Source organism: Phoca vitulina, unplaced genomic scaffold, assembly GCF_004348235.1.
Source record: "Phoca vitulina isolate PV1807 unplaced genomic scaffold, GSC_HSeal_1.0 scaffold22, whole genome shotgun sequence".
Taxonomy (NCBI): domain Eukaryota; kingdom Metazoa; phylum Chordata; class Mammalia; order Carnivora; family Phocidae; genus Phoca; species Phoca vitulina.
The window spans coordinates 28933350-28955064 of NW_022589725.1; the positions used below are offsets into that span (position 1 = coordinate 28933350).

The 21715-nt window shown below is 39.9% G+C and overlaps 1 protein-coding gene across 1 annotated transcript in view; it reads left to right on the forward strand.

The window, feature by feature from the left end:
* Window positions 1–5217: 5217 nt before the first annotated feature.
* Window positions 5218–21715, forward strand: part of PCSK2 (proprotein convertase subtilisin/kexin type 2) — a 269603-nt gene continuing 253105 nt past the window's right edge. The window contains exon 1 of the mRNA XM_032419608.1: window positions 5218–5763. Coding sequence (XP_032275499.1) covers window positions 5587–5763 — 177 coding nt within the window. The 5' untranslated portion in view covers window positions 5218–5586. The remainder of the gene's footprint in view (window positions 5764–21715) is intronic.

Consider the following 21715-nt stretch of genomic DNA (forward strand, 5'->3'; position numbering starts at 1 on the left):
AAATATGTTTCTAAGGTGTACTTTTTGGCTTACTCTCTCTAGTGTTATAAAGATAAAATGGATATTGTATGATGAATTTCCTAAAAATAGACTATGCCATGTTTCTAAAACCATGAAAGCACAGAGTATTTTCACAAGGCATAGAAAATGAGATATCCAAGAGCACAGTTATCAATTTATAGTTATTCTTCCAGCATATTAAATAACATTATACATCAATTTCTCTACTTGGGCGAGGTCATCCAAATCAATACTAAATAGTGTATAATTACTACTACTAGAGAAGTAGGTCTAAGTAAGGACTTTCTAAAACCAAGTCTTTCATTGCAATGGCAGAGTTAGCCTTAAAAAACTAGTACGTACATTTTAACATTTGAACTTTTATTTTACTCATAAAATTTTTATCTCCTTAAATTCAGTTTATATTTGCTAAGAAGCCATGTACTTTATTCTCTCTACATTATTTGAGGAGTCCAAAAAAACATCTCCCTGTTAAAGATAATTTCCATAATCATTCAAAAAGTGAAGTGAGGAAGATTTACTGTATTTTTTTAAGACCATGAAAAAGAAAAGAGAAATAACACAAGGTAAAGAATTCATGAATAGGTAATCACTTTCTACAGACAATAAGCAATGTTCCAATAAGCCCTGAGAAATAGCTAATTAATTTTCCAAGTGAGCAAACATTATTTTGTAGCCCTGTAGACCTAAAGAGGAATCTAAAGATAGTGAATAGAAATGTGTTCCTAATTTTCAAAAGAAGATTAAAAGGGTTCTTGGTCTTCATTGTTTAGCTACTTCAATTCCTATCAAAATAATAGAACCTGAATTAACACACACAAAAAAAGTTTTTACTGTCTTGGAAAATAAGGAAGCAATGAGTAGCTTTTATGTATGAATAGTCGATTAGTCTGAATAAATTTGATAGTTTGTTGATGAAATTATAAAATGAAGACAACCCCAAACACTCTAAATTAAATGCCTTGATGATAATAAAACACTTGATAATGCCCCATGAGTCCTCCCCACTATATTAATTTAAGACGGCTTATGTAACTAAAGTCAGCTGAGATGTCACAACTGAAGGAAAAACAGAGATAAGTCATTTAAGGAAAAGGTATAAGGCGATAAAAGCTATAGAAATTGGAGGACAGACCAAGGAAATCTCAATGATTTAGAAGGAGTGGGTATACACTAGGGAATGAATTAAAATTTTCCAAATACCTGAATTTTAAGTTACAGAAAATATGAGAGTATAGATAAATATCACAGGGAAATGAGGTGAGAGCTTGGGAAAAAAATTATCTGGAGAAAATGTTGAATTTGAAATTTGGCAGCGACCTGTACAGTGGTAACAATACTTCAGGAAGCCTGAGAATGGGCTGGGGTGGAAGGAACAGGAAGGACAGGGTCGTTACGTGGAATCAACTTGAAAGGGTTGGTAATACAGTATGATAGTAAAGAACTGTGACACCCAGTGAAATTATTTTTACTGGACTTAAAATGCTCAGAATGAATGCAGCAATAATGACAAAACTCAACTTGATTTTTAAGAAGGTTGTATTTTAAATTGCACCTTCTGTTGTACATGTCTATCCCCCTTCAGGTTACACCCCACCCAACGGAAATAAACAGAAACATAAGATCTTTTCCCTAATGGGCCGAAGAATATTCAAAGAACCAGCAGCCTCACCCAGGGCTGCTTCTAACTTTCTCTCTCCTCCCCAGTGATGGGTTTTCCTTGACCTGAAGCACCCTGTACCCAAAGTTATCCCTGGAAGTATATCTGAATGGCAGCATCCCAATCATAGCTCAGGTGGTTTGGGTTCTTTTAATCACACATAGGCCTGTTGGCTTATAGTTATGAATCCGTGTAATGTGAATATTCTGGTGTTTGTAGGACAATGTCTTCAAAGAAACTCTAGGGACTATGTAGCACATTTGAACTAGAGCCAAACTTAAGTTTGTTTTTTTATAGATACACTAGAATCTTAAATAGGAAGAACCTCAACATACTGATGATTTTCATGTCTGTTACTGAGTGTCAGCCATTTTTGTTAGTTATTCTTTCCTTAGATCCACAAAATTAGCAAATAAGAGACTATTGGTGTGTGTATGAGGGGGAGTATATAAAAATGAACAAGACCGTTGACCACCGTAATGTAATAAAAAAAAGTGTGACTGCTCTTAACATCTCTCAAGTTATTGATGATTCTTTCTACATCATAATCTACTTTGGCAACTCTTTGAAATTACAATTTGGCTCTTGGACCCGGAGGTTATCTAACCCAACTGTCTCCTTTTACAGATAAGGAGATAGAGGCTTTGAGGGATACAATGATTTAGCCCAAGTGGCATAGCCAGTGACAACAGAGCCTGCAATAGAGTTCCTGTCAACTGGATTCTATTTTAGTCCTTGAAACATTCTGCTACCATGTTCGCTCCTGTTCACCTTCTTGCTCCAAAATTACTATTGGTATTAAAAAAAAAAAAAAAAAGGAGCTTAGAAATAGTTAACTTAAAGAAGCTATGTGTGAATGTATAAGGATGTATCTTTGTATTTCAAGTAACAATTCAATGTATCAATATATTTCCTCCACTTGCGTACATTGTTATGCATTTAAAATTGAGCATTTGCATCACAAAAAAACTTCCATTTTCATTTGCTATGCTGTTCTGACAATATTATGATGAACTGTATTCTATGTAAACCACTAAAAATGTCTTATTTTAATCAGCTATCCAGGCTTTATTTAGCTTGTACCCAATTTTACATGGTTTTAATTACTGAAAATTCAAATACATAAGATTCAACATTTACTAGCACTTCATCTTTGGAATTTATTTAGGAAATGAAGTATTGCTTTGTGGTTTTAGAAAAAAATTAATAAATATCTCTGAATAGATGGTAATTTCATGTTCATTTTCAGAGAGATTTAGCTACATTAGCAGTGCTATTTCCCAACACCCATAATCTTCTAAATTGACTTATTTGATGCTCTTCAGATCTATTTTTCTTAAGACTTAGAATTTTATCTCTGTTGCTGCTTTTGAAATGCTCTCCATGATTGTGAATCCATCTAATGTAATTTTCACATTTGGTGCCATTTTTCTCAAATGACAATACAGGGCAGGAAGAATCATTTGGCATTTCTTCATACCAGCCTAGTACTTTGATTTGAAATACGGGTGAAATATAAGGAAAAGAGAGAAAGGAAGAGCTGAAGTCTCTTAGTAAGAAAACCTCGTGTTAAAATCAAACAGACAGACTATGAGAGGTAAGCTGTGGAGTAGGATAGGGTGATAAAAAAAAAAAAAGAAATCTCAGCAGAAATGAGCCTCTGAGCAGTAAAGAACTGAGGAACCCAGAGCAACTCTGTTCCCTTTTATTAATACTTTCTTAGAAACCTTGTCTCCACTTTGGCCCCTTTCATCTTTAGTCTATGTACTAGCACCTTCTCAGCACCTCACTTAGCTTTTCTTAAAGGAGTTCAAGTACTAACACTACTCTACCAAAAATAATTGCATACAGATTTCTTATGCTTCGATCAAAATTTTCAGTAATGTCTGCATTTTTATGTGGCAATGTTTAAAAGGGCTCTGGGGGAGCCAACTGCGCCAGCAAAGTTGATCTGCTCTGAAGACAATGTATCCCATGGCATTGTGTGTATTCATTTCTACCAATACTGCTTTTCTTGTGTTGATTCTGACTTCATGCTAAAATGAAAAGGGGGAAGTCTGTTGAAAATAAAACGTGTGTGTGTGTAAAATGTGTCAACATTATTCTCTCTCTCCTTTTCTCTCTCCTTGTCTACCTCTTCCTCTGTCTCTGTCTCTCTCTCTGGCTGTACTGCATACACTTAATTAAGCCTCTAAGAAAAAGGTCTCTTACCTCTTATCCAAGCAAAGCAGGATTTTGAACTTTGGAGCGAAATGATAATGGGAATCAGTGTGCATACCCTGTAACTCAACAATATTTGAGTTGCTTTAAAACAATCGCCCAGATTTCTTGGCAGACATCTCACCCCTGCTTCCTCTCACTGGGGCAGGAAGAAGTGTAAGCCGTTAGGGGCGCCTGGGTGGCTCAGTCGTTAAGCGTCTGCCTTCTGCTCAGGTCATGATCCCGGGGTCCTGGGATCGAGCCCCGCATCGGGCTCCCTGCTCGGTGGGAAGCCTGCTTCTCCCTCTCCCACTCCCCCTGCTTGTGTTCCCTCTCTTGCTATGTCTCTCTCTGTCAAATAAATAAATAAAAGTATTTAAAAAAAAAAAAAAAAAGAAGTGTAAGCCGTTAGTAGGCTGTGAGTGCACGTTTCTTAACCGGATAATTTAGCTGACCCGCTGCCACTTGGCCTGAATTCACCCCAGTTGAGAATGCCCAACTGGAGGCTTGGCCCAGCGCCTAGGATTGGTGGCTACACCTTCCCAAACGCACACCCTCGCTGTCCTTGTGCAACGGAACGTCCCCAAGTCTGAGAATATACCTCCAGGCATGTCAATCCCGGCCGCGGCTCTCTTGAAGGCGGTCTCTGCGTAGCAGCCCAGACTCCGGGAGGAGTCTCATCTAATCACAGTTGCTAGTGGGAGTGAGTCTGATCTCCTGCTAGGCTTCCCAGCTGCTTAGTTCTAGACAAGCCCGGAGCCTACAAAAATAAAAATAAATAAATACTCGCCCCCATGAGTCACGCAAAGAAAGCTGCTTTCCTCAACCTTCCCCGTGCCGGGAAGGGGAGTAACCCTCCCCCAAGATTTGCCCAAAGTGGTGAGAGGAGGGTTAATATTTGCTTTGTTATTGAGAGAGAGAGAGGCAAGTATGCCTTGAGAGAGTGAGGGAGAGAGAGAGTTGTTTTGCAGCGGAAAATAAGCAGGGGAGAGGAATAGGGAGAGGACGGTGCCCCAGCTCCCCTCCGGGCCTCAGAGAGCAGCACATGCCGTAATTCCCTTTCCAGAGCCTTACAGATTTCCACAAACAATGACATCACTCCGGCGCCGCCGACCAGATTACAGCCGGGGGGATTTTCCTGGGAGCAAGGCGGGCCCGGGTGGAGAGATGGAGGAGCTCTCCAGGGTTCTGAAAGGGGCGGGGGCGCGGGCTCGCCGCGCGGCGCCCCCCGTCGGCGGAGGCGGACCGGCCGGGGCCGGGGGCGGGCAGAGGCGGGCCCGGGGCGGTCCAGGGCGGGGCCCGCCGCATCTCCGGCCTTCATTGGCTGCTGGCGGGCGCACGTCACCCAGGCTGGTGCTCTCCTCCGGTCCCAGTGGAATTGGAGCCGAGGAGGAGCTGAAAATGCAGATTTAGCCTCAAGCACAGACATACACTCGTTCTTTCTCTCAGATACACACAGCACCCTACATTCGCACCTCTGCCAGCGAGCCTGACTACACGGCTTCCCCGCCAGCCAGATGCTGGAGGAGAACATACATTGATTTGCTGCTTTCCGAGCCCCTAATCAGTCTTTTTCCCAACACAAAGATTTTTTTAAAAAACAAACAAAAAAACTACATATATTTTTTTATTTGCACCTTTCCTCCGAGTCCCCCGCTCCACCAGCCTGCGCGCCTCTTAGCACCACTTTTCACTCCCAGAAAAAGATGAAAGGTGGCTGTGTCTCCCAGTGGAAGGCGGCCGCGGGGCTCCTCTTCTGTGTCATGGTTTTTGCATCTGCCGAGAGACCGGTCTTCACGAATCATTTTCTCGTGGAGTTGCATAAAGGAGGAGAGGAAGAAGCTCGCCAAGTTGCAGCAGAACACGGCTTTGGAGTCCGAAAGGTAAGATCTCCCTTGCATTTCGCATGTTGTTTCAAAACGGGGGCAGCCCTGCGCAATCTCATTGCAGATTTGCAAGTTTTCTTTCTCATGCGATGCAGATATTCTGCCATGGGCTCTTTAACACGACATTGCCTCCGGTGATCTTTCACGGGTTATGTAATTAAAATGTCCTTCAAATTGTACTAGTAAGGTCATAAAAATAATTTATTGCTCTTTGACTTGGTGGCGAAAACAAGGTAACACCTTTCTAACAATGCCTTGCGCCCGGGCTGCTGTCCGAGGTACCAAGTTCTCAAGGCTGCGTGGGGATGGAGGAATGAAGTGCTGAACATCTGGGCTTGACGTTGGCAGTCTTTGCCAGGGATGTATCCCCCGCCCCCATCTCCTGGAGAAAGAGTAGTTTCCGACGGACAAGGCTAAAAGCTTGGACATTGCAATTCACCTCCGTGCTTTTCGGATCCCGCGCTAGGAGGACTTTCCTCCCGGTGACTTCGGTCCCTGCTCTTTTCCAGGAACAACAGTTCCCTGGCTGCAGGAGACTTGGAGACATGAACTGGGTTTTCTTTCCAAAATTGGGGTGGAACTTCTCGCCCTCACCCCTGCCCACGAGCGCCCGCCCCCGAAGCGTACTCCTTAGTTAGCTCTCTGATTCTCAACTCACAGCTGTAGAAGCTGGAAAGGTAGATTTTGAGAGGAGTTCCCTATGGAGAAATCGGGGTGTCTCTCCCCGTGTGTGGGCGGCCAGCTTGGCTTTCCCCACGAGGGCGCAGGGATCCCCATTCCAAGAAGTTGTCAGAGTTCAACTGTTTGGGCAGCTAGATAAGACTCCCAACCTAGGATGCCGTGGGACTCTTTTGGCGACTCCAGGGTATCCATTCTGGGAGAGCAGCGGAGAGGAGAGTGCTGGGTGGGAGCCTTGGCTTACTTACTTGTCCTTCTTGCAAAATATCTTGTTAGAAATCACAAGCGTCCTTAGGGGACCTGGCGAAGGGTGGGGTGGAGTGAGGGTGCAAGGAGAAACCGGGCGAGGGGAGCCTGGAGGACATAGGGATGCTATTTGGCACCCAGAGGGCTGGGTGGAGGTCTGTGGGATTCGGGGATCTCTCCCCTCCCTCCTGATCCCAGGAGAGAGGCTGAAGATGAGCGGCGGGTGCTTTCGTCTGTTGCTTTTGCCTCTCAAGGGCAGCGCGAACTAGGTCTCCTATCAGCCCCTCTGTCCCGACTTCCCACGCCTCCCGCCTCCCTCCCAGGCGCCGCGAGGGCTCCCTCACATGCGGCCGGCTCTCCCTCCTCCGTAGGGCGTTGGCAGCTGCGATTTCGACCCCAGGTGGGTTTCAAAGAGAGTAAGTCAGAGGTCTGGGAGGAGGCACCAGTGGCGCGCGGGCGGGTCTTGCAGTAGGGAACTTGTTGCTCCCGGGAAACGTGGGTGGAGCAGGGGAGAGAAGATGCCAGCTGAGGGAGCAGCCCGCTGTCGTTCTCGCCGAGTCTGGGGCTGTTTCAAGAGTGCCACCAGCACAATAAACAAGCAGACCCTCCTTCCTTCTCACCCCACCCCCCCTAACTTGGCAAGACTCAGGACCCAGGAGCCATAAATATAACAGTGATTGTAATATTGATTATTATTACCTGACAACAATAGGGCACCCTTGTGTTCTGGAGTCCTTAAAAATATTCTTATTTAATACTCTCAACAACTCTGAGGAAGCTACTATTGTTATTAAGCACATGGCACTGATAAGGAAATTGGTTCAGATCAGGGCCCAAGGGGGGGAAAAAAAGACACAACCAGATCTGGATTTAAATCCAGATCTTTCAGAGATAAACTCATGCTATTTACCTCTTGGTACATACCAAACAGGCTAAGTGCTCTGAAGGATGTGTTGGGCTTTGAGGTATACTGAAAAGGGATGTGGCATCAGGATCTTTAGTTTTTGAGCGTAAAGGTTCTGCATTGATGCAGAAATCCTGTTCTTCTCTCCCTATACCATGCACCTTTTCATAGCGAAGGCAGACATTGCTATCTTTTTACTTACTTTTTGGAAAATATGCCCTTTAGGATCTTAGCAACTTAAGCAAATCCAGGTGTAGCTAAGACAGATAATGGCTTAACTTACTAATTCTCCAAGAGGGTCACTCTTTGTGTATAGAGGTAAACAGTTAATGGGGGTTTTATAGTTTTGATGGTGAAGTTTGAGAAAGGAGGTGTAGGGACAATCTTATCATAAATGAATCTGGATAATTTTGATATACTTACCATAAAATCTTAGGGAACTCATACTTTGGGGTAAAATCAGATACCTAAGCCTCTTTCACCCCCACTCTTTCTTCAAGAGGAGCCCACTGGTTTGGAATCAGCCTCAAACATGTAATTTCTATCTAGGAAAAATGAGTTTTTGCCTTGCCACCTCTCCTCACCTCTCTATAACCCCTCAAAAGTAGCATCTCTTATCCAAATGATTTTTGTTCTGATACATAGTTAAGTAAAAAATCAGTCTGTGGCAGAATGCTTCTGCCTGATGAATCTTTGCATGATGCCACACCTGTGTAGAATAAACTCTCTTTCATTTCCTTGGATTCTTGTTCTATCCATCCTTCAAGTCTGAGCTCGTACCTTCCCTGACACTATGGACCACAGTGTGCTTTCCCTTCTCTAAATTCCTGTGGGACAAAAAAGCAAAGCCTACACAACAAAAGCTAGTAGATTTCATCATTTGTCTTCTAGTCATTTCATACATGTAAGTAAATATGGGTATAAGTATCCTTTGTCCACTTGAAAGTTATTAAATATTCAAGGATGATAGGTTTCCTCACCAAAGCCAGCCTGTTACTGGGTTTGCCAGCCTGTAAAGAAACATCCTTCATTTTATCTGTTCCTCTAGGTTTCCCAAACACTGTCCTGTCTTGTTTTCATCATGCTGTACTGTACTTTTGTTACTCATTTTTTCATTTTAAACCCATAATGCCTCCTTCTCCCTCCCCTCTCTAACACTTAGTGTATCTACCAAGTCCCTACTGCCCCATCCTCTCCAATGCTCCGTGTCAGACACCAAAGATCCTTGGTAGCTATTTATTCATCCAAAAGAAGGATCAGCTATGCAGACCAGGGGAACCTGCTATTTTACTGAATTATCTCATCTAACCTCACAAACCTGTGAGGTAGAAATTGTTGCCAACAGTCCTCATTCTCAGATGAAAAACTTAAAGTTCCAAGTGGTTAAGCTTATATTTGGAAAGGGAAAAACTTAAATTTAAAACCAAATTTGCTTTGTGGAAAATAATTTTGTTAATCTACCAAGCTGCCTCTGGGAAGCCTTCTCTGACAGCCAAGAACTCCACTCTTGGGACACCACTTTAGATTCTGATGTTTTTTCCTTTCCTTTCTTTCTTTTTACTTTTTTTCTGTATCCAACACCTATGTGTGCCTAGGTCATTAACTAATGTGTATGAGTATGTACCTCTTCAGGTAGATTGTAAATCGTCCAAGAGTAGAAACATTATACCATGTCGGAAGAATATAGCCCCATATTTAGCACGGTGGTCTGTATATGAGATATTAAATGAATATTTGTTGATTATTTTGCCAAACTCTTGCAAGGCCATGACCAAACAATTATATTTCCTCCCTGAAGTGGAGTAAAGCTACCTATAACTTTACTGTCAGACAGGTATGTTGAGACTAAAGTTTTCTGTTTTATCATGACCTGGCCCAAAGACATATGTTCATCAAAAAAGGTATATATGTCTAGGAGAGTAAGTGAGTTTACAATAACATCAGAGGTGTTATTCGAAAGAGTGCCTTAAAATTCCCCATACATTACTAATTTTAAATCCCTTGTGAAAAAATAAACACAAAAATTACTTATTAAAGCGATATGTTGAAGGTTGGTTAAAAATCAAGTAAGAATTTAGGTAAAAATCCAAACAATTGACAATTAAGTGTTTTTGTTTTACTACGATAAATTTTGTTTTTTTATCCATGTAGGACTAAGGTTAGGAAAATCATGTGACTACTTTTATATGTGTGATCATTAATTTTTTTAATTTTTTATTAACATATAACGTATTATTTGTTTCAGGGGTACAGGTCTGTGATTCATCAGTCTTACACAATTCATAGCACTCACCATAGCACATACCCTCCCCAATGTCTATCACCCAGCCACCCCATCTCTCCCACCCCCCTCCATTCCAGCAACCCTCAGTTTGCTTCCTGAGATTAGGAGTCTCTTATGGTTTTTCTCCCTTTCTGGTTTCATCTTGTTTTATTTTTTCCTTTCTTCCCCTATGATTCTCTGTCTTGTTTCTCAAATTCCACATATCAGTGAGATCATATGATAATTGTCTTTCTCTGATTGACTTATTTCGCTTAGCATTAATTTTTTTAGAAATCTAATAATAATTGTGCTGTTATATAATGAAAGAGTAAATTTCTTTTAATTTTAATTGAATGTCTAATTTTAATTTTAACTGAATTTAATTTTAAAATTAAATTTCTTTTAATTTTATTGGAGTATAATTTAGGAAAGAACACAGCTTAATAAACTTTCACAACATGGGCACACATGTATAACTAGCATCCAAATCAAGAAATAAAGTATTATTCGCATCTCATAAGTTCCCACTCTTGCTCATTTGGGTAGTTTTTGGTTTTAGGCTATGATGAATATAGCTTCTGTGGATATTGTGTATATATTTTGGTAAATATATGTATGCCTCTCTGTTGGGAATATCCCTGCGAGTAGATTTGTTGTGTCAAAGGGCATACACACATTCAACTTTAAGAGACTGTACCAATTTTCTATTGCTGTGTAACAAATTACTACAGACTCTGTGACTTAAAACCACACAAATTCATTATTTAATAGTGTTCATGGATAAGGAGTCTGGCACATTCCAGTTGGGTCTATTGCTCAAGGGCTCACAGGTTGAAATCAAGATATTGGCCAGCTATGTCCTCATCTAGAGGCACAACCAAGGGAAAATCTGCTTCCAAGCATATTCAAGTTTTTAGAAGAATTCAGCTCCTTGTAGTTGTAGACCTGGAGTCTTCATTTTTTGCTGGCTCCACTCAGCTCTTGGAAGCTACCCTCATGACCTAACACATGACCCTTTCCATAAACCTCACACTTTCACCCTTCTTTCAGGAAGGGCTAAGTCCCGGCTTAGGTTAGCCTGATTAAGTCAGGCCCACCCAGGATAACTCTTTTGATTAATTCAGGTAAGCTGATTTGGGACCTTAACTACATTTGATAAATCTCTTCACCTCTGCAATATAATGTAATCTAATCAAGGAATGAGATCCATCATCTCCACAATACTGGCTCCACAGTCAAGGGGAGGGGATTATACAGGGCATGTACATAAGGGAGCAGATATCTTGGGGGCCATCTCAGAATTCTGCCTGCCAAAGACAACCCAATAGCATGTGAAGGTTCTGATTGTTCCACATTCTCACCAGCATTTGACTTTTTATACCTTTTTCCTTTTAGTTATTTTGGTGGCTATGTAATGGTGATGGTATCTCATTGTGATTTTAATTTGCATTTCCCTGATGATCAGCTGAAGCTGAATATCTCTTCATATGTTTTTTGGTGGTTCAGGAATCCTTTTTTAGTCATTATTTGTTCAGGTCTTTTGCCCTGAAAAAGGCTTTTTTGTTTTGTTTTGTTTTGTTTGGATTGCCTGTCTTAATTTTTGGTTTGTAGGAGTTCTTTAGCTACTATGGATAGGGATCTTTCGTCAGGTATATTTATTTTGAAGATCTATTTTCACCCTTTTAGTGGTGTCTTAATATCCCAACAATATTGAATCCAGATTCTATAATTTCACTCTCATTTCATCATTCATCGGTTGTCAATCCAAAGAAGTAGTTCTCTACCCTCTGCCCCATACTTCTCTAGATCAAGATTAACATGGTTTAGAGGGAGAAACAAAACAATATAGATTTGATCCTAATTATTTCCAAAATGATTTCTAAGAAGCCCTTAAGGAACAGTTTTTCTGAAACTCCAAGACCTACTACCATGGTAGGCAAAGGTAAATAGCCCAGAACTCTACTTCCCCAACATGAATGCTATGAATTCCTTTTGGACCCCAATTTAATGCAGTATGCCTTAGGTCAAATCCAAACTCTTCCCTCAAGTCTTCTCTGATTGACCTACACCAGAACATTCTCTGTCTCTTTGGGACTTCCATTGCATTGAAACTGTTCTTTTTTCTTGGCACCAGTCACATTTGTCACAGCACTCACTATATCCAGTGCCCTTCTTGTGACTGAAGAAAGCTAGAAACAGCCACATTCAAAAGTAAAAATGATGGGATTTAGAATTATACAGTACTGGAAACTTGTCTAGTTTATGAAATCTCTCAGAGGCTCATGTTTAAAATATAGTGGCTAGGAAATATAAATAATATAGTGCATGTAAGGTTCTGGACACAGTAGCAAGTGTATAGAATAAAAAACCTATTATTGGTAGCAGTAATAATAATAAGGTGATGGCCTGGCTATATATTGTTTTTTACTCAAGAAGGCAGTTGTAAGTTGTACTTTCTCAGGAGTAACAACTGATTGAGTGAGGAATAAGCACTCTGCCCAATGGGAACCCACCCATGAGTTGACCATGGTCCATGAGAGGGCCTGGCTCAAATAATTCAGTGAATTTATTTATTTATTTATTTTTTTATTTTTTTAAAGATTTTATTTATTTATTTTGACAGAGAGAGAGAGACAGCGAGAGAGGGAACACAAGCAGGGGGGAATGGAAGAGGGAGAAGCAGGCTTCCCGCCGAGCAGAGAGCCCAATGCGGGGCTTGATCCCAGGACCCTGGGATCATGACCTGAGCCGAAGGCAGATGCTTAACGACTGAGACACCCAGGCGCCCCAAGTGAATTTAATTCATTATAGATCATGGTGATTATCTCAACCAATCATACTGGCTTCCTTAGGAAATTTGATTCACTAGTTGCTATAGAGAGGAGAATGGGGTCTAGTTGCCATGAAAGAGCCCATCCAGGCCATGGGAGCATAGGAGATGCAGACATTTTATCCGAGTTCCTAATAACTTTCCAGTTCCACTTCCCAGCAAAAGACATCTGTGACAGAAGGTAAAGTTAATCACCAAACTATTTTCCTCTTCTCCGTGGGTCACAGCAAGCCCACATTTCCCACCCTGTCTTGCAGATAAGTATGACCATATGATGATTCTAGCCAATGTAATATAAGCAGAAGTGAAGTGCAATTCTTCCTTGCTTGATGCATAAAAACTCCCCATAGGTTGATTCTCCACCCTCTTTTTTCTTCTGAGCCTTGATGTGATTGAGAACAGTAACTTTGGAATCCAAATGCCAAAGATGGTGGAGTCGCAAGATGAAAGGACCCCATGTCCCTGATTCTTGATTTAGAAGAACTTTATGAGTGAGAAATTAAACTGCTATTACATTATGACACTGAGATATGAGACTTTATCTTTAGAACCAGCATTACCCAAACCAATATACTGTCAATAAATAGCCATTTTCTCAAGTTGCTGGAGTGACTCTGTAAACCTTACAACCAAACCAAACCAGATCACAAGAACAATAATTTTTAAAAGACTTAGGAAAACTCCTATATTTTCACCTCATAATGTAAGCCAACTTTTCAGGTCTTTGTGATTTTTCTTCTCCAGGAAGACTATAAAATCCATTAAACACTCTTGTCCCACTGGCAACCAATTTGCCCTACTCATAATAGGGACTCATTATGTGCTTCTTGACTGATAAATAAACTTGGATCACAAGGTGACTATTTGGCCATTAGCTCGGAGAAAAGGCACTTGAAGTATTAGTTTTCAAAAAATTACCCCTGTAGCAACCATTTATTTATAGGTCGCAAATTAGCTAGGGCATAGAAGTAGGTAACAAGCAGCAAGTCAATGTCAGGCAGACTCCTGTGTTTCCCTAAAATTCCCAACTTAGAAGTTATCAGTAATAGAATAGATTAGCTCTTTGAGCAGAAAAAAATAAAGCCTACAGTTAAAACTTGATCAAAATACAAAAGAAGGAGAAAAATTACACTTTTTCTCAAATGAATGAATATCTAAAATTCAACGTCTCTTTCAAAAGATCTTATTAGCTGTAGATCATAATGTTATAGCACATCAGGGAGTGATGCTATAGTTAAGTTTGCAATAATTATATATTTGGCTGTAACTGCTCAAAGAAGTCAGGTTTTAAAAATAAAACATGAAACCTGAAGTTCACACTTTTTCCACCCACTAGAGCCGTGGCTTCATTCTACATTTGAGCTCAGATTCATCATTTCAAAAAGAAACCCTGAATTGAATTTGTGCATTATTATTTGAGATTCAAATAATCACAGGACAGTTCAAAAGCAGGAGTTCTACTTTCACCTTCTTTATATGAATATATATATTTTATATATATACAAGATGTATTTATGTTTATGTTTATATTATAGCTATTATATTATATATATTATATTAACATATATATAAAATGTATCTATGTATAATATATTATAGCTGAAGTCCATTAACTGACTACATTCCACTAATGGTTAGGGAATCAAGAAATTACATTTGAATTAACACTTCCACCCTAAATGTCATGATTCCATATTAGTGAGTGGCTTCTACATGAGGTATATATAAAAAGCAGTAAACGCTCTTGACAAATTGCTTTTGTCCCTAAAACAAATTGACCATGACTTTTCGGAGAAGGTTGTGACATGGTGAGCTCCTCTGGTGAGAATAATTGAATATAACAAACTCTTAGACTGAAAGTCAAACATGGGCACAAACTCTTAATTTTCTGACACAAATGAAATAGACTCAATAATGTTACAAGATGTTGATAGTTTCTCCATTAGAAAGTTGACAAGAACATGAAAACTATGGGATGCTAGGGTTGCTCTTTATTTATAACTTTAAATTTGGCACTGATTCATGAACATCTAATTCTCCTAAATTTGACTAAATAAATTCACTTAATGCTCACTCTGTATTGAAGTAGAAAGAGTTCAAAGAAAGATGAGAGACATATAGAACCATTTATTTGGAGACATCAAGAACAGGAAAATAACAATTTAGATTTCAAACACGTGCCAAGTGTCGTAATGGCATTAGAAAAAAATTATTTTGACCTGGGATACTTGGTTTTCACTGTTCCAGTGTTTTAATAGAAGCTGAGGGTAATGACATCAGCAGTCTTGCTTTCTATGTAAACATGATGGGATAAAACATGATAAACTAAGCTTACAATGAGTAGTTGTTGAATGAATGATCTAATTTTTGTTGGTATCAGATTTCTTAGACAATTGAGCATCTTCCCTCTTGAGATACACAAACAAGCAAACAAAATATGTGAATTCTTCGACTGGGGGGATGGCAAACCTCTCAGTGAAAGCCACAGTATTCTTATACATTACAGCCCTTGTGAATGCCATGAGTGGAAATCATCAAGTTAATAAGTTGACATAAGAATCCCTAAGCATATGAAAAATATAATAACTTAATTATTTTTGTCAAAATTACACATCCTCATTGTTTTTTTAATATCAAGTAGCACAAAAAAAAACACTGGAGGAAAGAATTTTTTGGTTTTTTTATTACCTCAAAGCTCATTACTCAGAAATAACCATTACCAGCATTAGGTAAATTTTATTGCAGATATTTCTGTAAGAATACATATAGAGAGAAGAAAGGTAGTCAGATATATTGTTTTATAAAACTGGGATTATATTGTATACACTATTTTAAATTTTAAACTATTAATTTAATTATTACAGAATTTAACAGAAAGGAAACTGAAAAAAATTGATGACATTGTTAAGCTTCAGACAAATTAGTCACACAGACATATTGTTTCATAATAGGTCTCCCTAAAATTAAAAAAAAAATTGTGATGGTATTGAGTGAGGAGTTTGTGATTATTTTACATGTAAATGGTAGATAGATAATACATATTTAATGACATGTTTAATTATTTCATTACATATTTCAACTTTAGTGAATTTAGTGAAGTCCATGCTTAACAAAGTGGGGACATTAGCCTCGTAACAGTTCCTCTGGCCTCCCTTATGCCCACAATGCAATGTGCATCATTATTTTTACATCAAGTTTTAAGTAAATATTAACCTTCTGCATATAACCATGGTTTACAGTATTGCTTGTATTTGTTCTACATTAAAATTGTTTGTTATTTCATCACAAGTCCTTTCACCAGAATTTCTTCAATCACAAATTCTTCATTTTCATTCATCTCTTGGTTAGCTAGGTTTTATTGAAAAGCAAAAGGATTAGCCTGATTAGGAAAAGGGAAATCTTCTCTCTCTGAGCTAAAAGAGAGGAGTGGGCAGATGAAGTTCAGTGCGAAGGTCTCAGTGGAAGATATGGGAAGAAAACCCACTGAGGAGTCACAATTATTTCAAAAGTGAAGGAGACAAGGTCAACACTTCCAGTGAAGGAAGGGGTGATGTGGTGGGGGCTTCAAGGGAGATAACATTTTGCACACTGTTAATGGGAAGGGAGGGGATGATGACAAAGGACAAAAGATGACTTCTGGACAGTACTGAGAGACCAAGTGTAAGAGAATGGATTTATAGTAGCACCAACCAAGTCATTTTCTTAAACAGCACTCAAGTGAGGGTGGTGGGGGTTGGGAGAGAGAGAAATTGAGTTTTCAAAAAATGGAAAATCAATAAACTAGAAGAGAAGATAAATTGGGACTAATAGTGAGAGAACCGAAAGAGAAAGCTATGGTTAGTGACTGGGATGTTGAAGCTTAAGTCTCCAAGTCCTGTGTACCTCCAGATAATGATAACACCCATGGAAGTTAGTTACCAAGGTCAAATAGAGGTGAAGGTGGTCAAGGAACTGAAAGTCAAATGCACAAGAATCCACACCTCCGTCATGCCACAGCAGCAGATAGCACTGCCAAGGAAGAGTGTTAAGAGAAAAAGGAGAGAGGAGGTCATAGGACAAAATCCTAGAGAACTTTGGGCATGAAGGGGAAAAACAAGAGCCAGGAGAGAAGACAGAACCTGGACTTCTAGAGATATGGAAGGAGAATCCAGAGCTGTGAAAGGAAGGGAGATGAAGGTTAGGAAAGAAAAAATGGGGCAAGCAAGACCACTGGTTTTAGAGATGAAATCCTTGGTTAAATTGGAGAAGCCACCTTAACACTGTGGAAGAGGCCACATATATCAGTTTGGGTCCCCAGAAGTAGTCCCTGGGATAAGAGTTTAAATGCAAGTTGTTTATTTAAGGAATGAGTCTAGAAAATACCGGTAGGGGAGTGGGGGAATTGAAACAGCGAAGGGAAAGCAGGAAGGAAAGGTGCATTATAGAACAAGTTGTCACTGTGGATAACGGGGACTCAGTTCCACTGGGAATCTCTGAGAACTGGTGTAGAACACAGGCCCCAGAGTTGTCTTACCTGAGATGTGAGGGATCTAGGGTATTTATATGCCAATTACAATCAGACATTGATTCATGATGGATAGTTAGTCCTGGATGGCATTAAGTCTCCCAGCACTTTGACCTGGCACATGTTCAACATACCGAATTTGGCCAACCAGAGAAAACTCAGGTGAAGAGATGCAGAGGCTGGCATACGCTAAATGCTAAGGCCCAAAGGGACTGAGCGGGGAAAGCGATCGTGTCTGCTACAGGAAGGAAGCCAAACTGTAAAGGGTAGCAGTAAATATGATGAAGTGCAGGTATCAAGACAATTCCTTCAAGAAGTGTAGTGGGTAAGGGAAGGGAAAGAGGAAAAGTACTGTGGTGATTTAAATTTATGTCTTTTTAATGCTGTTTACAGATAATAGTCTCTAAACACTAGTTGACCACATGGAAATTGCCACCCCACCAAAAAATTGTGATGTGCCGGCCTAATTATTCTAAATGGTTTATCCAGAGTTATTGCAATTTTTACAAATAATATCTACAATTATGGAATTACAGGAAGGAATCTTAGACATTAGTTTAACCTCTCATTCTACACATGAGAAAAAGAATATTAAACGTTATGTTTATGTTTTTAACTACTGGCAATGAGCGTTTGAACCTTGTTGCTTATTGGCTGAGGTTTGGAGACTGGAACCATTATATCTGCCTTTCACATTGGATGAGACAGAAAACCTGACTGTGTGAGATTCCTATATTAGCCACATACACCAACTTGGTCTGACACCAGTTCGTTGCCTGCTTTTCACCATTTAACCTATAAAAGTTTTATGAATTCCAGTTTTCCAAACAAAGCTGCTTGTAGATTCAGGGATTGATTCTACACCAACAACAACCTATTTAATTTACACTTGGTGAAATACAGAAATACAGAATAAGAATTATGTTTCTTTGACTTCTCTCTTAGTGACTAACACAGCACTGTACATTTAGTAAGCACTCAATAAATATAAAAATAAATGATGAGGAAAAAAACTAAAAGTTTCCATTATCATCAGATGCTCACTAAATGACAAGCCGATGTGTTACATAATGCTGCAATCAGGAAGACCAAGCACTTTAGGAAAGGTTACATGAATATCCTAATTTGTGCCTCTGTTAAGTGGCTTCAATTAATTAATTACCATTAATAGACAAAAATTTTGTGACTTGTTGGGGAATTAAGAAACCAGTGACAGAGAATAAGGTGATCCACAAATTCTATCCTTCCTTGCCCTTAGCTTGTTCTCTACTTCTGGGACTGGGAAAAAATCAATTTCATCAGGAGGTTCTCAGTCCTCTTCAAAGGTGATGGAAGTTCAAACACAAGGTAGTTGACATCCAAGAGCCAATTCTAGTCAGTTCCTGCTGACTATATTTCTAGGGGTTGTCAGACCAAGAGAGACCTTGCAGAGCCTAAGATGTGGGGAGAAGGGTAGGAAACAAGCCATTGTTGATCTCTTGAAGTTCAGAAGCGGCACCATTTTGTGGGGGAGGGAGGGCAGAATCAGTGCCAAAGGGAATTTTGGAGAGTTGTGTCTTCAATGAAGCTTGGCATAAACCTAAATTTGGACCCAGCAGCTGAAGCCAAAACCAACCATCCTGGCCATTAACCGGAAAGGAAGAAAGGACCAAGTAAAAATTATGGGAGTTTGAAACCAATGGACAAAGAAGTAATAGGAAAGTATAGAAGCAGAATACTCAGTTCATTCAACAAACATGTACTTAGTACATTGAATAAGCAAGTAGGATGTCAGACACTGAAACATGGATTTGGGAACAAATAGGCAACTGAGATTCAATCCCATTGGTCTAAGAAAGGTTGCAAGATATAAAGGAGAGATCAAGCCCCAGTGTGCACTTTTAAAGTCTTTGTTTGTGTCACATTTGCTAAGTCTCATTGGCCAAAGCAAGTGCACATGGCCAAGCTCAGAGTCCGTGTGGGAGGGAACTAACCAAGGGAATTGATACAGAGAGGCAGAAAGAAAATGCAGACCATTATTGCAACATCCTATTACTGGACCTTCTATGAGTGATGACATCTCTGAGTTGTCCCATCAAAGAGTGAGGAAGCTGGGAAATTTAACCACTAGTTCCCATATTTTCTTTGTTGAGGGTTGCACCTGAGAGGCATCAAATTCCCAGCATTTCTGCCCTCCCCAGGTGGACCAAACATGCTTCCAGAGGTAGAGATGTGTGGAGAATCTGGCATGTGTAGGTACTGTCTATAGGCAATGTCCAGGGTAGGCCATAGGAATGAAGGTGGGGCATCAACATCATCTGCCACACAGAGGGCATCAGTTAGATAGAACATAGATTCTGACTTCAAGAAATCAGAGAAATAGAGTGCGTTTTGTAAACAACTGGCAATATGTTTTGTGATAGATTTATGATATAGTACCCATGAGGCAATGACTGTCAACAGAAAGGAAGTCTTCCCAGGGCAGGCAATGTCAAGTTGAGGTGAATTTGCATTGAGACTCATAATTTCAACAGGTCAAAAGAAAAGAGGGTTTACAGAGGATGCCATAGCATATGCAATAGAACACACCAGGAGAGTGGAAGGATTGCAAGTGGTTTGTCTGGCTAGATGCTGAGACAGACTGAAAAAGAAGCCAAAGAAGTGGACTGGGGTCAGTTTAAGAAGGGTCACCCGCACCATACAGGGGAGCTTGGATTTTGTCCATAGGTGGAAGGGGGCGTTGAAGGATACTTGGAGGGTATAACAGAATGGCCATATACAGGAAAGCCTAGGATAACAAGTTGAGCTAACAGTAAGTTGGAGGAGCCCAGATTTCCCAGCCTGGTTCTTCTGTCCTATGGAATTATTCATGTCCTGGAAGCAGGTAGCACCAATCTAAGGAGTCAGGTTACATATCTTTGATTCCATTACCACTGGCTGATGACATCAGGGATACTAAAGGCTTAATTATTGTCTTTGAAGCCACAATAAATGGCTGATAGAGGCAACCTGTTCTATCCGTGAAATTTATTCCAACTAAGAACAAACTGATTAAATGTGTCCTACTTCTTCCCCTGACATATAAATACATGAATCTAAAGCAGACCTTCTGACTTGGGAGCTAAAAAGAGCCAGGACAGTAGTGTAACACGGTCATCCCAGGAAATCTGACAGGTAGATTATTCCCTGATATGCCAAAGGAATAATGCATGTTCCTACATTTTCATTTCTGAAATAGTGTATGGAAATTTTGCCTGAGGCCAGAAAGAAACTGTGAGTGAGTCTGAGAATCACGTACCCTCTACCTGTCTCACTACCTGATTGTCATTTTAAACTTGATATAAATTAGTTGTTCATTTCTTGGGAGTAAATCACAGTTTGAATCCCACTGTGGACTATTTGCTCAATACAGCAAACAACCATGTACAACACAAGCTGTTTTGCACTACCGCACTCCTGGTGGTAGGAAAGAGTGGCTCCTAAAATTACGGAAGAGAGTTGAGTGTTGTCCATGGAGACAAATACTCAGGAGTGGCTTAGGAATGTACAAGGTGTCCTGAGTTCTATGACTTGAGGTCAATGTCTCCATTCTCCCTTCCAGTCTCTCCTCAAATAGCAAATTCCTCCTTTGGAAACAGCTAATTCCAAAGGAACATCCATCCATGCATTCATATTTTATTAGCAGGTTTTTATTGAGTCCTACAGAGATAAGCACATTGAAAGGGATGGATTCTACAGACAGAAAGGTGACATATTTAGATTTATGTGCAAATGAAAGCATGTTATAAGTTCTCCAGGCCAGTTTAGAAGACTTCTCCCAATCTGATGACTCCATCCAGCTTTAACAAATAACCTATTTTATGAGTTGGGATGTGGAAAACTCTGGTTCTACACACAAGGGACCTTCTCAGACCAGGCTAACCTTATAACATGCCCTGATAAGCTGAGGCTGAATAATATTCTCTGTCACATCTGGTTATGCAAAGAAATGACATCCTCACTCCACCGGCCTCCTCCTGTTGACAGAGGAGCTGAAGGCACATATAAACAATTAGGTTTCTCTGCTACATGAGGGCAGCTGTTCAAAGGAGCTGTCAAGACTTCCACTCCTCTAGTGAAATCATATTTACTTTATTCATCTAAATAATGTGGCTTGTTTGCCTTATGTATGAAATTGTCTTGCACTGTTTCTCATTGATTGATTTTTATGAGATAGCATATCACCTTGTGTTGCCTCCATACGCTTTTCTGCTAAGAATGGAATAGCTTCTTACTGAGTACTTTCAATGATTATATTCTTTTATAGTTTTGGAGTCATTGTGTTTATTCAAAATGTCCAACTCCTTATCTCTATTTTCTTCACGCACAACCATGCTCTCCAAGATTAAAAAAAATGATGAAAATAAATAAAAGTAATAATAAAAAGTAAACATGCTTTATATTCCATTCCCAACATGTTGCTCCCTGGTTGGGTAATTATAGCAATCAGAATCCACTGAAATCGGCTGTATATATTTTTAAGACTATCTTTTTTGAAGAAGTTTT